The sequence below is a fragment of the Sebastes fasciatus genome, chromosome 13 (genome assembly GCF_043250625.1).
Source record: "Sebastes fasciatus isolate fSebFas1 chromosome 13, fSebFas1.pri, whole genome shotgun sequence".
NCBI classification, from domain to species: Eukaryota; Metazoa; Chordata; class Actinopteri; order Perciformes; family Sebastidae; genus Sebastes; species Sebastes fasciatus.
The window spans coordinates 31,770,503-31,788,189 of record NC_133807.1 but is presented as its reverse complement, the minus strand read 5'-3'; the positions used below and the strand labels follow the sequence as shown (position 1 = coordinate 31,788,189).

General features: G+C 42.5%; 1 protein-coding gene and 1 long non-coding RNA gene across 2 annotated transcripts; one reads left to right on the top strand and one right to left on the bottom strand.

Annotated features, from left to right (window-relative positions):
* Positions 1-11,305: 11,305 nt before the first annotated feature.
* On the bottom strand, positions 11,306-15,197 carry LOC141781303 (protein Tob1-like). Its single transcript, XM_074656958.1, has 2 exons — positions 14,903-15,197; positions 11,306-13,536 (listed from the first exon to the last, which is right to left on the bottom strand). The coding sequence occupies exon 2, from the start codon at positions 13,319-13,321 to the stop codon at positions 12,269-12,271; it is 1,053 nt and encodes a 350-aa protein (XP_074513059.1). The 5' UTR covers positions 13,322-13,536; positions 14,903-15,197; the 3' UTR covers positions 11,306-12,268.
* On the top strand, positions 14,453-15,999 carry LOC141781304 (uncharacterized). Its single transcript, XR_012596818.1, has 3 exons — positions 14,453-14,816; positions 15,220-15,422; positions 15,655-15,999. It is a non-coding gene; the product is annotated as an uncharacterized LOC141781304 (long non-coding RNA).
* The last annotated feature ends 1,688 nt before the right edge of the window (positions 16,000-17,687 follow it).

The following is a 17,687-nucleotide window of genomic DNA, read 5'->3' as shown; positions in this document are numbered from 1 at the left end:
AACAACATTTCTGTTATGAGTTATTGATCCGGGAAGTTTGAATCTGTCAATATCTGTCACCGAAGTACGTCATGTAAAGGGACTCCATACATCAGCATGCGTGGATTGTCAGGAATGATTGGAAGAAGTTCTATGAAGTAACTCATTCCCTCCAGTTACCTAACTCAAGGGAAGGAGTTAATAAAACATTTCTCCGTAGCATCCTGTGTTTCCACAACACAGTAAAATGTTACAGTGTTATGTTAATGCTACTGGCGATATACAGATATGAAGTAGTCATACAAAGTCAAATAAATGCCCTCTATTTCACAGTTCATTACATGCCAGAGGGGAAAAGGTAAAAATGAAATGGCTAATTTGATGTAAAACAGTGTCAAATCTTCTCACAACATAAAATGCTTTGCATGTTGTAATGCCTTTAGGTTTAATATGCTTCACACGGGAAATACAGGCAATAATCTTTAGGAAACTATAGGAAATTAGCACCGTATAATAAAATGCACAAGGCACCTCGGGCACACCGGGGGTAATCTATAATACCAAACCATGTGACAACAAACAAACCACACATTCACACGTTTCTCCTTTCAAATCACTCAGTATTAGGACATGGCTGTAGTTGTATTATGCATCGTAATCAACAACTGTTCTGTAATGTAATGTGTCACTGAGACCCTTTTTGTCACAGTGCTGCCGTTGCAGCAGTATTATGTTAATCGGATCATAATGATTGGTGAAAAGTGGTGATGTGTGTGTGTGTGTGGGAGAAAAGACCCTGCAGCACAATGCCGTGACCGAGTGCAACACAGTAGATATATATCTGACTATGGCATACATCCACTCATTAGCATAATGTAACGTGTGTTTAATGGTATTTTTAAGTTGGTGATGAGGTGCGACTGATTCTTCCAGAGCTCCAGTTCTCTTGTTATGTGTGTCAGTGTTTATCGCCAAGAGCATTGGAATTTGTGTCACCCACACACACACAGTGATTAATTCAGCCATTATTTCAGATGCATCCTCGACCCAAACTGGATTCCACAGCAAGCTAACAGCCTCCGACTCCTTCTCTCTATTTATTTGTGTCATACGGTGTTTTAGCATGTGGCAAACGACGTAAACAGCCCCGGATGACACCTGGCAGTTTGTGTTATAGTTTCATAAGCTTGCACACAACAGTACAACAATGCAATTAATTTAGTGTTGTTAGGGAACTGATTAGAGGACTGCAGGGAGACGAGCAGAAAACACAAATACTGTAGCGATATATTCAAAGCAATTACAGAAACTTTCTTCTTTTAATTGTTATTTTTTAATATGTTTACAACGTTGTTATCTTTCAGCTCCCCCCCCCCCCCACGATTTTGCTTTAAAAACCGCAGACATTTAGTCTTGCTAATTGGAAATGCATTACATTTCATCTTGAAAAGTAATCCCCGGACGTGAGAAATAATAATATTATTGTTGTGGCTGAAAAGCAGTGTAACAGGATTGCAAACTGATTCCTAGGAGGATTTTAAAATGATAAATAACCTCTTGGAAAGTCACTTTAAAAATGATTTTATGATCCACTAATAACAGATATAAATCTACTTTCCTGGTAATGGTCAACGCACCAAAAATAGAGAGAGGGTTAGATGGAGGAATCTCTATCATAACCACCAAGTCTGGCTTCATTAGAGCCTCTCTGTGCAGTGCTGTTGGCTGACAGGTGTGTGGTACATTCCCCAGATCATTGCACTAACTGGGCCACACTTCTGTGAGGACATCGGGGGGAGGCTGAGTGGGTACGGCGCATTTTGTTTTGTTCTGACTCAAGCAGATATGTTTTTTCACCTCGCATGCATATCAAGGTCTGTTTAAAGCCCCCCCCCCCCCCCCCCCCCCCTACAGCCAGTTTAACTTCCTGTTCTTTCTCAAACAGACAATGGGGGTGTGGTTAATAGTCGGACGCAATTCATCACCACGGCAACCAGATTGCATCGTTTTTCAACCCAATTCAAATTAATTTAATGTTTATCAGACAACAATTAGCTCAACAACACCGACTCTCTCTCACTCGCGCTCTTCTTCACCGACTCCTCCTGGCGAGGCGGCCGTCTGGCTGCTGCTGCACCGAGGAGCCGCACCGCTGCGCGCTGCCCACAGCGCACCGGAGGACGGACTGACATGTTGCAGAGGTCCGACGTTTTAAAAAGCAGTTTCGGGACGTTTTTGGAGGAGCACCGTCCACCAGCACCGGCCGCTCTCGCCTCAGCTCCCAGCACCGACACCGCACCGGGCTGCTCTGGGATTTTGTTTATTTCTCTAACTGGACTTTTCTCTGGTTTTCTCGTGAGCTGAAAGTTGTGCGCTCCCCTGTCAGAGGCCCGCAAACCTCCGGTATCGGCTGCTTTCCGTTTATTTATCTCCAGCAGGAGGAGACGGTAAAGAAGACAGCGAGTGAGAGAGACAGTCGGTGTGTTGTGTTAATTCTGATGGTGAGATTTTGTGTAATTCACTGCAGACACAATGGTAAAAATTGCATGCACAAGCTTGGAGGATGACCTTTGACCTGCAGCTTCTACTATAGTCATACGTCATATTCCCATTTTAGCAACAACCTTCTTTTTTCTTTTCTTTTTTACTTTGAGCACATTAAATTATTTATATATTAAAAAAAAAGTCAAACAGTGTGGCTAATCAACCATAAAGAGCAGAATCAAGGGACAGCAATGTGTCACTGAAGAGCTAATCAGCTGAGGTTGAGGTTAATGTGCTAAGAAACAGAACAAACAGCTGAGCCTTGGGAAGTGACACTCTCAGGTAACTGTATGTACACAAGAGGTTAAACTGTTAATGGAACACGTTTTGGCACTTACCAATGCAAATACCTGGCATTAACTGTCGTGTAAATGCATGTAAAACTGTTTCGTTTGCATAGAGGTGCACACCCGCGCCAACAGGCTAGTTATCAGCACTGATAATTCTCCTTCTAGCAGGAGGATTCATGTCGCTGTAACTGTTCAAACAGGAAATAACACTTTCTCAGAAGTGAAGTGTTGAATTCACAATCAATAAAATGCATCTCTGCTCAGCTCAGAATACTGGAAGGTTTTGCTGCTACAGCTTACTTACTTGGTTGGGTATGACCAGTAGCTTATGGCTGCTAATATGTTGGCAAACTTTAGATAGATATTGCTGAGCCAGTTTGCTGACGTTTATGAGTTTTCTCATTTACAATTATCCCAGGATTGTCACTTGTGGTCACAGTGGCTGCTCTTCAGTAAAGGTTAACTTAATAATGATTTACATTTGCACGGCAGCTGGATTCTCATGGGAGAATCGCAGGATCACATACCTTGAATAAATATTGATATTCAATACTATTTTTGATACAGTGGAAAATTGACACAACATTTAGGGCATGACATTTTTTAATTTTTATTAACAGATAAATAGCAGTGTGTGTGTGTTAACTTGCTGTCGCAGCTGGTACCCGTGTATCGATACTGCGGAAAATGAGTATTAAAACCATTTAAAATATTCATTATCGATATATACTTTCATATTTTTTACAACATTAGCACAGATCAATCCGTGTTATCTGAGGCACCAGATTAGACTGTTGTCAGGCTATTAAATAGGCGTTATCAGTCGCCATAAGCACCATAGATGTGGGTCAGTAGGGGCCTACTACGTTGTAAAAGTGAAAGTGAAACTTAAAAGCAACACGCTCTAACATGTTGTAAAACTGAATAAAACGTCATGTTTTGAACACAAACAAAAAGGATTCTTTAGGTTTAGGCAAATAAAACTTTAAATTTTAGGCAATAAAACTACAACTTCTTTAGGTTTAGGCAAACAAAAAACACTTAGTTAGGTTTAGGGAAACTTTAAATAACTACAAACACAAAGACAACTACACATTGTTTGTTTCACGCGGGATGCAAACTCCGGTCTCCTGGGTGAAAACCCTGTGTTTTGTGTTGCTAGAAGACGCTGTCGTCTTCTTTATACCTTTCTTCGGTGATATACCATGTGAATACATGATAAAACCTACTTGTGGGTGTAGTAGGCCCCTATTTACCCATATCTATGGTGCTTCTAGAGATTGATAATGCCTATTTAATAGTCTGACAACAGTCTAATCGGCTGTCTGAGGAGCTACTGGCAGCTACAGGCGTGATTTATGTGTGTGTGTGACGCAACGACTCAGGGAGACGACTGTTGGTTCTAAACAACGATGGCGGCTCCTAAAGAGGTTAGCGTAGATGCTGCGCTAGCATCAGTCCTAACAGAAGTGGAGAGTATATTTCTTCGTTGAAAGAAGAGCACAGAACGTAACTGAAGGCTTTTCTGGATAGAAAAGATGTTTCCGCTCTTCTCCCGACTGGCTTCGGCAAGAGTTTGACTGACAGATGGTTCATCCAATCAGCTGTCAGGTTCTAAAATGATGGCTAATTCAGTATTTAAAGTGGTAATGCAGGAGAAAGGGAAAGGGGAAAGAGTGTGTTGTGGCCTGCACGTGAGTGTCCCAGGCATCCTTATGAGCAGGATTGTTGAAATTCCAGAGTCCTGAGTCAGTCGAGGCTGCTCCAGCTGTGGAGACATTTCTCGGTGATCTCCAGATAGGTTTACTTAAACAAGAGAGGCCCGGCAATCTCAACTGCATTGTAAACAACTGAAGAGAAGACATTACTTTCTTGAGTTCTGATTTGCAGTCACGTGTAACCACTCTAATTATCATGAAATATAAGTTTAGAAAGAGCAGTGTATCTCTTACCTCGCTCTCTTTTGCAGCTTTTAAACACACTCTCCCTTTTCCTCTGGAGTTAACCTCATCCTAGCACTTCTCAAGGGGGCACAAAACTGCCATAGTAGCGTTCATTCACGATTACGGCGCCCGCGCCACTGCCAGTAAACGCCACAGAGATGGCTTTATCTCTGCATGTTTTGACTTCCTGTCCCACTGATCCATATGAGTGTGAGCTGTGCTTGCCAACAATCCCCGTCCTCACACACTTTTTAGACAGACGGGGAGGGAAAAAAGAGCTTCCTTTGAGAGCTTGAGAATACATTAACCGTGTTGACAAAATATTTTAGTCCTTCCGCAGACAGCTACGGAAAGTAAAAGAACAAAGTGTGCTCAAGTCTTAGTTACAAGTCAGAAGCTGCTCGGCCGGTCGTCACCGGGGTTTCTTTTCTTTAATGTGTGTTAATATTATTCATGAAAAGTGTTCAAAGCAAAGTCAGGTAAATCCAGACAGACTCTAAGTAGACAGAAAAGGTGTTTAGAAAGCAACAGCTGTTTTTTTCTCAGCAACAGTGGAGACTTTGTGGTGACGTGTAAGCCAGAGATAATATGGATTAAGTGGTTGCGGAGAGAAAGTTTCATAATACCAACATGGAAGGATTTCTCTTCCTTCTTGCTTTCAGTTTCGTTGTATTCCTCTCAACTCAGAGCATGTGCAGAAGATACAACAATCATTTTGTGCATGTATTTGTATGCATTTGTACGTGCATGATTCTCCTCTCCAGCGTTTCCCAGCATGCCCTCCTCTCCTCTCCTGGCTACAAATCAGCCAGTTCTGAGCACGAAGCCTCTCAGAGACACCAAAAAGATTGCTTTGTTGAACACACACATATATACAACACACTAGGAACTAGGAGGTGATGAATAGCAGGTGTCCAACGCCCCCATACACCTTCCCCTACTCTCGACTCCCCCACCATCAGCACCAGTGCGTGCCACAGATCTGCAGATTGCAATAGCACTGATTAATCTCCGCTTGACAAGCCGAGTCTGATTCATGTCGCTCGGACTCTGCCGAGAGGAGCCAAAATTCCTCGCAATTACAGAGGCAAGTTGGGGGGCCCAGACAGTACATAACAGTGTTATCTTTGTAGATTCAATGTTAAAAAACGTGTTCCTCTTTATCCAGAAATAGCGGTGCGATCCTCAAACAAGAGCCATATTCAGATAGTGTTTTAAAGGGGACCTATTATGCTTATTTTTAGCTGCATGCTAGTATTTTTGGTTTCTACTAGAACATGTTGACATGATTTCATTTTCAAAAAACTTTAGATTTTTCTCATAGCGGCTTTGCTGCAGCGCCTCTTTTCACCCTCTGTCTGAAACGCTCTGATTGGTCAGCTGGCCCACTCTGTTGTGATTGGTCGACTGAACCAAACTCTTCGGACTCCGCTCCGCTCTAACTAGCTTTGTTTGATGGCGTGCCAAACTAGCCGCTATAGGCAGGTATTATGCAAATGTGTTACTTGGTGACATCACCACGTTACGGAAGAAAAGGCGAGCTGTTTCAGGCAGTTCAGGAGCAGTGTTTCTGTCGGGCGTGGACTTTGGGCTTTGTAACTTTGCAGATCTTTTATATGCACAAAAAACTATATAACACACTAAAGGAAAGGGTACAAAAGCATAATAGGTCCTCTTTAATGGTGGAAACTGTCAAGGCCAGGGTCAGCAACCTGCGGCTCTTTAGCCCCTCTTTATTCTGGAAATCTCTGATTTGTTTTCCCTCCATGTGGCCCTAATACTCCGTGGTACATTGTCTCTTTGTCCCTCACTGCATTAGACTTATATACTATATACTTAGACTATAAACTGTGTTACCTTCATCACAATGATCAAATGTTTTGCGGCTCCAGACAGATTTTGTTTTTGTGCCTAAAATGGCTCTTTTGATAGTAAAGGTTGCTGACCCCTGGTCTAGGCCTTGATTTCACTCTGAATGTGACACACAGCATGTTGTGCTTGCTGTAACAGAACAGACTATCTTATCAGATCATGAAGCACTAAAGAGGATGTGATCAGGACTAAATGCAAACAAAACAAATGAGATAAGGCAGAACACGTGGAGCTAAATATACCGTAAACATCACAGATGATTGATTTGCGTTATGCTACTTGGATGGTCAGTTTTCTCTCCCCACTCTGTAGCTGCAAAAAACCGTTGGGCCCCAGCAGCAGGTACAGGAGAGCCGCGATAGAAAGCAAAAATACGTCACCCTGAGAGGCGTGGTGAGGGAGGGGAGGCCGGGGAGGACTTTGTGTTTGTTTTTGGTTTTCTTCTGCAGATAAGAGCAGCCGCTGTTTAAAGGGCTGGGCGTGTGAGTGTCTGCTGCGGATATCTACAGTGTGCAAAGCAAACTGGACAACTCCCACCACTATGCATCAGTGTGTACACAGGGACGTAGTAAAGTATGTATGAGAAGATAGACAGACATGCAATGTAGCTATCAAGATACATCACGCGACATGCATCTACCAGATCTACTCATAAGCTTCCTAAAAGACACACGTATTCCTGATATATGACACACGTTGTAAAACCTTGATCTGTTTGAATTAGCACAAGCCAGTCGGCAGCTGCAGGCTGTATTAGTACCGAGTATATTTGAGTGAATGTAAAGTGTTTCCCGTCTGCCTACTAGCTAACAGCTCGTGTGTGAGCAACTGTTTAAAGCAACTGTGTCGGTACCCTTGAAACTGTGAGACCAGTCAACACATGCTATCTTTCTCGTTAATGTGAGCAAGATGTGGAAGTCAGTTCTTGTACAGAAAGTTTTTTTTTAGTTTTTTTTTAAGAAAAACAAAGCAACAAAAACAAACTGGGTTAAAAATCCTCCCCCCCCCCCCTGTGAGATACAGATAAGCTGTGGTTAAGTCGTGTTCAGAGGAAAGCGTCGTTCCCTCAAGCTTATCATTGCTCAATCAGCTCCAGCGTGTGTTTCCAGAAATAGCCGGGGTGAGGGGTTGGACTATAAGGCGAGGGGACTGAAAAGCCATTAGCTGTTTTTCTGCTGAGGAGGGTGTGACATTACCATAAGGCCTCGTCGGCTGGCCGGGACCACAAGCAGAGCTGAGCTCCACCTGTTTTTATGACAGGCGGAGGGGGGTCTGGGGAGGATGGGGGGGCGCTTGGCACCGGATTAGCATCAATAGTGGCGCTGGCAATGTTTGGCTCTCACTCTTTTCTCTCTCTCTTCCAGTCACATTGCTCCATGCCTTTCCCATTCCCTCTTCTTTTCATCAGTTGTTCCTCTGTGCTATTCTGATCCCACTCCCGGCCTGGTCTTACTCCCATTTTTCTTCTCGCTGGTATTCTTAGAACAAATACTCTTCTGGTGTTCACATCCTCCATATCACACTCTCTCTTTTGTCTGCACCTCCTTCCTTCCCCGCCCCGCCCTGTCCTTCAGTCACACCTGGGGATGTAGACAGGCTTGGGAAGTGAAATTAGTATACCAGACATGCAGCACAAATGTATTCTAATTCTTACTTGCTACTTGCAACCGTGCCAACATTTGTGCATGCTATAATAATGTGTGAAAGACCCTACGCCTGTTTCATAAACACAAACCTTATATTTAGTATAGTGATCAAATGTAATCAGATTACATTATTATGATAAAAACAGACTATATTCCAGCTCAACCATAAAAGCTTTGTTGTATTTTACTGTAATTTCAGGTTGATATTAATTGTAGTAACATACTATGTAGTATGATAATTTAAAGAGGCAGTTCAAGTGTCAAATTCAAGTGTTCTGAGAGATAACTAGACTTCTGCACCTCCTCATGGCTCTGTTTTCAGACTTTAGAGAAAATGTAAATCACTCCACGAACTGCGATCAAACGGTCAAACTAGGCAGCGCTGATCAAATATGAATCAATATTCTGTTATTGTATAATGCCTATTTTTGCTCCGGCATGGTGGGCGGTGCTTTGCATTTCCTCAACTTGATCTCAACATGGCTGCCGGGGTCACAAACTTTCTCATTTTACAGCTAAACAGTACACTACGAGATGTTTCTGAAAACATTTAAGGAGAGAAATAGACATTACAGTAACAGAATATTGATTTATATTTGATCAGCGCTGCCTAGTTTGACCGTTTGATATCGGAGTTGGTGAGTGATCGACAGCTGCTCAGAGACGGCAAGGCTCCAGCTCGGCTCTGATTGGTTGTTTTCCTCCGGTCTGTCAAATCTTACAGACGCTGTTAATAGCACCGGAGGACACCGAGGCACATGATTTTCTTTTTTTGCCTCATGCTCCACTGTCAGAATATAGTGACCGTTTTATAAAAATAACTTTTTTGTAATCATATTTGCTCCATTACCTACTGCTGCTTTAAATGAGTAAAGGACAAACACTTATCTAGCGACAGTGATGCCCTTTCATGATGACTGGAGGTTAAGGTGCATGTTTCTTTTCATTTACAACATCACTGATCTCAATCTTTGTATGTGCTATTGATTCTGTGTAGAATAACATTAACTGGATCATAGAGAGAGGTGACGTCTATGGCTCCTCCTTTTCAAGCTAGCTTGGAGGGGTCACAGTCCTGAGTTGTGATGCACAGAAGACCATCAACAAAAAGAAAGAAGGGAAGGGAGGGTGCAAAAAGTAATAATTATCCATTGGAACGACCTGTTCCACACCCGATGGCATCATACATGTACACAAACACAGTGTCACAGACCCAAGATAAGCAAACACACTCCCACCCGAGTCTGCACAGTATCAGCAACTGAGATACACCCACAGCCCCCTACACACACACACACACACACACACAGGCTGAACTTTACACAGCCTATCAAGCCCCAAGTGTATCAGGGGACACGCAGGCTGACAAGCGATGATGAGCTGGCCCCCAGAGGAACCGTGATATGCCGGCAGGGTTCAGGGTGATTTTGAGTCAGCCAGCGTTGGCGTGATACAGTCCAACAACCTCTCATCACAAGCAACAGCATCAACTTAAACAGGGCAAAGCCCAATCATGCGTTGATTAAGCTACCATTTACCTTCAGCATTAACAATTTGACCTGGATGCTCAACCCCCCAAACAATGTAAGCAGCAAAAAAAAATCTAATTGTATATGTTTACGTTTTGGAAAACCACATCTGGATAAGCAATTTTGTAAAGGTTAATATCGGATAATCTGATTTCAGTCTAGACGTCGTACTTCCAGCCCCACTATATCACAATCCTCTCTTTGGATGTACATGCTTGGATCTCATTGCATAAAAAGTGCTGCCAAGTTACCCATTAACAGGCCACATCCTCGAGGACACTGGGTGAAATGTAACTGACCAGCTTCAGTCTTTTTAGTGCTGTTTTCCAGCATTGCATGATGCATTTTGTTTTATTATTAAAGTTAATAAGTGACTCTGCTGACACCCTGGAAGGTGACTTTTGGATCTATAAGGAGGTGAGAGTGCAGAGGAATAGTAGCCTATCCTGCAGCCGGGAGGGATTCATGATGCCTTCAAATGAAACTTTACAACATGGGAAGTCGTGTACACGATATGCTTGGCGAACACCGCTGCTAAGCAACGGCGATATTAACGGTACTGTCAGCATCTATAGAAGCCACAGAGGCTAACAATTTAGCAAGCTAGCAAGCGGGTAACATAACGCAGGAAATACAAAGACATAAGAGAGGAGAAAGATGACATATCAGACAGATTATTACAATATACGTCTAAAATTACAATATACTGACTTATTATGAGCCAAAAGATTAACTTCCATGTCCTCCGCCGTCTCTGACATCGTCAACAAACACGTCACAACTCGGAGCTTTCAGAAACGTTCCACTTCTGAGGTCGTGAACACGACACGAGGCGTTCAAACACGACTCCATTTGAAGGCACCATCAGAATGCATAAAAGCATTTTAGCAGATGTTTTGTTGTCTTCCTAACTTGTCACCTACACAGTCTGAGGGACTCATGATGCAGAGAAAGTTAGTAAAAACTATTTGGTTTCCTCCCATGTGCCCCACCGAACATGATGGCATCTCATACGTACAGTTATCAGATCTGTATTCTACCTTCTATAGTACGAGGCTTCTGCTCGTCTGCTGTGTAGTTTATGCCTCTGAGATTAGTTAGCCAACAGCCTCGTCACGCATATGAGGCCTTGCTTTAGTTCAGGAGGTTATCAGGCTCGACACGATCACACTCCCGGTATCCATATGTGTGATGACACTTGGCCCAAGGGCAACTGTTGGCCAACGCAGCCTGCATGGTGTGAACAAATGTGTGTACTGCAGAGGATATGAAATGTATCGAGGTATAAATCATCTAATGTAGCATCATTTATGAGGTAACTGTCAAAACGGTTTGTTGGAGACATACCATAGTACAGAACAGTTGGGCGTATTTAAGAAAAACCTGATTGTTGTGACCTCAGGACAGAATACTGGATCTGCCCCGACATGTTGTATACTAACCTCCTTTAAAACCGGCGTCAACCAGCTCAACCACAAAATGACAAAACTGAAGAAGCGTAATTATTTTCAAGCTTTTTAATACAAACTTAATAAACTATCAGTCCCTCTTAACATGTAAGACACTGACTCCAAATACTTTGTTATACCGTTTGTTTTTTTATCAAGTATTGCACAATGTAGGTACAAAATTAATATACGATTACATTTTGTCCATAATATAGCAAAAATCTTTTAAACTCTTAACAGAAAATACAACTCTTATGTTTTTCAAAAAAAAGCAAATATTCTTAAATCCCACCACTACGGAATATTCTGTACACAATCTTTAGAATAGTCAATGTTTTTTTGTTTTTTTTTCTTTTTTAAAGATGGATTCATTTTTATAATTTCAATAAAAAAAGAAAACATAAAGTTGCTGCAGCCATCACAGATCACTGGAGTAGTAAAAAGATATAAATGCAATACCATGTCGTAGAAACAATAGATACTCTGATATTTTACAAACTCTGTACTAAATTAAATTATACAATTAGAAAAAAGACCAGGAAATCCCACTTATTTATGCCAATTTCTTGAAAAAAAAAAAATTGGCGGTGTCCAGTTATGTTTAAATACTGAAAGAGGCCATGACTTGTGGTGGTGTGTTTTTTTTTTGTCTTTTTTTATATATTTTAAAACAGTCACATAAAAAAAATATTTTGTGCTTGGTTGGCAAAAGAAAATAACAATGATGCATGTTGAAGTTTAGGTAACCAAGCTTGGACATCTTGTACTAAAGGTATAACTCAAGGGGGCAACGTAGTAATTCACCCTCGGGCTCATGCTCTTAGACTCGTGACGTAGATCTTACAGCTGACAAGTCACTTTTTTTCCTTTTATCCATGACATTCTGTTCTCGTTTACACTTTTTTTTTTATTTTTGTTTCTTCAAAAATGTGCATTTGTGTTTGTTTCCCCCCTATCACATTATCTCTGGTCGTTTCTGTGTGGAGTAGTAGCTTAAGTAGTACCTTTTTACGTGTACTAGTTGGCCATAACTGGCTGGAATTGCTGGTTAGAATACTGCATGTTGTTCAAGCTGAAATTCAAGCCATCCATAAGGGACTTGTCGTTAAGGCCACCGTAGGCCGCAAACACGTCGAAGGCATTGCTGTACTGCAGCGGGCTGAGGCTGAGCGAGCTGTCCCCGGGGAAGAGAGCGCTCTGGCTGCCCTGGCCCTGAAGGCTGGGGAACACAAACTCCTTGGCGTTGGGGGACAGGGCCGAGGGCTTCTGGTGCTGCTGCTGCTGCACCCCGAGGCCCAACCCGTACAGAGAGTGCATGGAGGTGGAGATGGCTTTCTGTTTCAGGAGACTGTTCACATTCAGGCCCAGGTTGGTGGGAGAGGTACGCGCCACCTTGTTCCCAGTGCTGGTGCCGCCACCGCCGCCGCCGCCACCACCACCGTTGTTGTTGTTGTTGCGTCCGCTGCTCTTCATCTTAGTGGAGCCAAACTTGGTGGCGGCGAAGGTGGCTGTCGTGAAGGTTAAAGGCTGCGTGGAGCGGGGCATGAAGGTGGGGCTGACTGCCGCCGAGTGGCCGAAAGGAGGAGAGGGCGAGGTGGAGCCCGGGGAGGCTCCGCTCACGGGCTCGTTGATGGGCATGAAGACCTGCGCGTCGGGGTTGAAACTGTTCTTGATCTCCTTGTCCAGATCGAGCCCCCCGGTGCTAGCTCCGCTTTCGTTGCTGTCGTCGACGTACAACACTTTGACGGGCCCCTTCTCCCCGATCTGATAGGACACCTCGAAGGGGTCAATCCACACGCTGAGGTCCTGGGGCAGGTTGTTGCGGACATCCTCGATGTCCAGCCCGCTCTCTTTGGCTGCCTTCTCCACCACCGGGTCCACCTTCTCCCCAACGTGGATGCACCTGAATCCTGAGCCCTTGTATGGCTTTTCCGGGTACCAGTGTCCATCGTACTTCTGCTTCAGCTGCCTCTCCAGCTCCTCGCCGAAAATGTTAACCCGCCGCCTCGGCAGCTTGTTGTACAGGTACGAGATGATGAAGTTGAGAGCTACTTGGATTTCAAGCTGCATAGCTAACTGCCGACGTTTACCAGGTGCGTGAAGATTAGGTGTGTCTGACCTTGAGTGCGTCCACCGGGTCTGCTTTGTTTATCCGTGGTTGGCAATGCAGATGCTCTCCAGGCAGGATGGCGAAAGCAACCAGTGTTTGGATAAAAATGCAAAAAAGCAAAAGTGCTGGTTTTGTAGTGAAGTGATGTCCTTCCACAGGGTGTGATGATGTTTTCCTGCAACAATTGGTAGAGGAGAAAAATATACTTATTAATCATTCATTTCAAAATGAATAAATTCACCTTTACGATATTTTAAATATCATACATGACACATCAGTTCAGCCCTTTGTGGCCACTAGTGCAGACTGTAGAAAGGAGATGTGTGCATGTCCTTTTAATAATTAACCGTCTGTCTGGAGTGCATGTTGCTGTTTTGACTGCTCAAATATCACAAGTTGAATGTCACACAGCAGTCGACCAAAGCTGAATTTCACAGTCACATGGGAGGAAAATGTGCAGCGATTGCAGAAATAATCAACACAGAAGCCCACTGATCTGAGATCAAGCTGTATATGTCCTGTTCCATCTGGGGCATATATAACCTACATAGGCCTAGTGAGTGTTTATGTAAATGTCAAAAAGTGGGTAACCTCGCACTAATACTCGGGAATCCTGTTACATAACAGGATAGTGGATCTAGTCTCCTCCACACAGGCAGCAGACAGAGGGAACTAATGTTGCATCTGATCAAACTTAACGGAGGAAAACTGTCTTCTGTCAATACTGGAGCAGAAGTTCGAAAGGATTTCGGTTGGGACTAGTTTGTGCGCAGTCGGAGCACTTCCCTACATACAAAAAAAACAACACAATCTGTACGCACTATGGCTACACCCATATGTTTGGCAATTTGACACAGAAAAGACGAAATACTTGAAGGTTGCAACATGAAATGTAAATGTCACAAGATAACTGCAAGAAGAAATAGGCTGTGCTGCGACTGGAGGATACTAGAGGCTCTTTAAATACCTCAAAAGTTCCGTGTATTCATCCGATAGAGGAAATAAACCCCCTCACAGCTCAGCACAGCTCAGGGATCTAGAACTGGTCCATTTAACGCCTCCCCTCTAAAGAAAACAGTAGCCTGGAGGAGATCCTCACGGTTGTGAAATGGCTACAGGTCTCTATTCATCTCAGCAGTCTGAGTGAAGTTGAGAGGAAACATTGTTGCATATTTCACAGAATGTGCAACATTGTAGCAGCCTGGACTGACTGACAGCAGCGGACATGAATAGATACAATAACGTGTCCATATGGATACATTCTATGGACACATTCTAAATCTAGATTCTAAATTAGATACATTTAAAGTCTTTGAGGGGATATTATTGTCATTTCTTTTTCACCTCTTTTTCGCGTGCACACACACACACACACACTTTCTCACACACACGCACGTACACGCACACGCACACACCCCTCCCTAACTTGGTGGACTGACGCAGCAGATCATCTCAGTGAGTATTTGGACACTCAGTTCCACAGCAAAAAGCAATAATAAACATCACAAGTAACATGAAGAAGTCAGATTAAAAATACTTACTTTTCTTTGTAAAAAATACAGATTCTCAGTAGTTGTGAAGTACCGTTAGTTAGTTAGTTAGTTAGTTAGTGCAAATAGAAAAAAAAAATACTTTCTTCACATAGAATATATTACAAAAGCAGTATTCCAGTACATGTTTCGAGGATTGGCTTCGGTTTCTGTTCTTTAAGGTTATTATTTTCCTCCTCCTCTGTCAGCAGCAGGCTTGTTAATGTGTTGTGTTGTTGCAGAGAGTAGCTCCCGCCTCTCAGCCTCTCTCTCTCCGGGAGTTTGTGCTACTTCGTCTCCTCCTGATGCAGCGCTGCCTGTATTTATAGCTTTCCTCCGCCATGGGCACGAGGTAGGCGGTGATGCGGTTTCAGAGGTCAAAACAATCCAGAGCTGCTGTGATTGGTCCAAAAGCGAGAATCCCCGCCTCCCAGCTGCACGCTGATTGGCTGACACTACACATCAATCTTGTGACATCTGATTCTGTGGAATGGGAGTGTGATGAGCGCTTGCGTCAGAGATAACCTAACAGGTCTGTGTGCTGCTGCTGACAGCAGAAAGTCATTATTATACATGCACAAACGGTGTTATATAAAAAGATATCCTGTGTTATGAAACAAAAATGCTTTTATAGTGTGAATGATGTTTTTATTATGGAGGAAGCTGCTCTAATCCTCATTATCAGACACAATTAGTGCTATTAATGTTATAATCTCATTTATATGATCCTTTTATTTATAATATGTTATTCATATAAACTGCAGGAGGTTGTGATTGAATGCTGTACAGCCTGAGAGGAGATTCCCTATAGCAGCAGCAGCAGCAGGCAGCAGCAGCAGTGTGGGTGGTGCTGAATGTTCTGTAGAAAACAGCCTCTCTGATTGGTGTAAAACGGGGCAGGAGCCCCACGGTGAATGGTGAAGCCGTATCTAAGGTGCTGATGTAGGCTGTGCACGTCATCGCTCGGGCTCAACGCACGTTGTTGCCAAATTTAAAGCGCACCAGCAGCAGCATGTGTGTGTTCATGATGTGAAGTCACTGCTCCACAATGTCAGTGTAACTTTAATGTAAAGTGATGCTCATCCTGTAGAATACTCATTTAGTCCCTATATGGAAACAAACTTCTCCTGTGTTTATATAACGTATGATTCCACCTGGATATATACAAACTATTCTCTAATATTCATCCATATTATATATTCACTTAATCCCATATATGTATATAAATATAACTGCACCTGTATATGATAGATAGATAGATAGATACTTTATTGATCTCGAAGGAAATGTAGGCATCCAGTAGCTTAAACAACACATCCCAACACCAATACACCTTAAAATGAGATAACAAAAAGAATAGAATAAAGGCAAAGCAGCTTTATCTGTAGAGCACATTTCACCAACAGGGCAATTCAAAGTGCTTTACATAAACATTCAAGAACATTGCTACAAAGTGCAAAAGAACATTAAGACATAATTAAAGCAGTTATAAAAACATTAAAGATTAGAAAATAAAAACAAGCTAAAGATAAAAGCTAGGATAGAAGCTAAAATAGAGTATAACACAGAAGAGCAAAAGCTCTAGTGCAGTATATAAGATCATTATCTGGTTTAATAAAAGGCAGCAGCAAACAGGAAAGTTTGAAGCTTTGATTTAAAAGAACTCAGAGTTGGAGTCCTGCAGGTTTCTGGGAGCTTGTTCCAAATATTTGGTGCATAAAAAGTGAACGCTGCTTCTGCATGTTTAGTTGTGACTCTGGGGACACTAAGCAGACCTGATCCAGATGACCTGAGAGGTTTGGATGGTTCAGAACATAGCAGAAGATCAGAAAGGTCCTAAACCGTTTAGTGCTTTGTAAACCAGCAGCAGTATTTTGAAATCAAAATAAAATTAAAATAAGATAGCGTAGGTTCAGCAGTGAAGTGACAGTGTGCTAATGGTAGTGCAAATAGTGCAAGAGTATACTGAATATAGTGTATATTATAGTGTATGAGACAGTAGTGTGTAATAGTAGTATAGCTGTATAATATGAAAATACAAGAAGATGTAAGAAATTATATGAGAATATATAATGAGATAAGATATAATAATAATAGTAACATATAGGTGTAGTATAGGCTAATACAACAATAATAATAATAGTAATACTAATGATGGTACTATATATATATATATATATATATAATATGAATGAAATACAGTTTTATTACATATGTAATTTATTCTTTATAATACTCTTACACAACATTTTTATACAATATTTCATCAACATATACTTAACTCAAACTATAGGCAGCGCTGATCAAATATGAATTGATATTCAATGGACCGTAAGCAGTGGGGCTCGACTGCGGGCGGCTCATCTAGAGAGTCGCCGCTTGTCGCCTAATTTTTCCCGAGTGATGTGCGCAGTTCTCTGCCGAAATAGACGGTGAAAACAACCTGTTGAGGGCAGTCTGTGTGGACGCCACACGTACGAGCGTCTGCAGCCACGCTGCTCACCCGGTCTGTGTGGCGGCTCTAACCTGTTAATATGGGCGTCGAAATGAAAAGTAAAAAGTTCAGCGACGAACGGCGGTAGCCTGTACGTAACCATAGACATCCTGTGTGGGTGTGACGTAGTTTATCTGGTGTTGTATCAATGAAACGAGACGTAGGTATCGGTAGTGTCTATATTTTCCGAGAGCTCCGCCGACCCCCGCTTTAAACCTTTCCTGTTCTCTTCTATTCTTATCTCTTTTGTCATCACGGCAGCTGTGCCTGTAATGGAAAAAGGAAGGCTGTTGGTCCGTGCAG

Excerpts from the sequence above, each read along its gene's own strand:
- LOC141781303 (XM_074656958.1), bottom strand. The coding sequence starts at position 13,321 with ATGCAGCTTGAAATCCAAGTAGCTCTCAACTTCATCATCTCGTACCTG.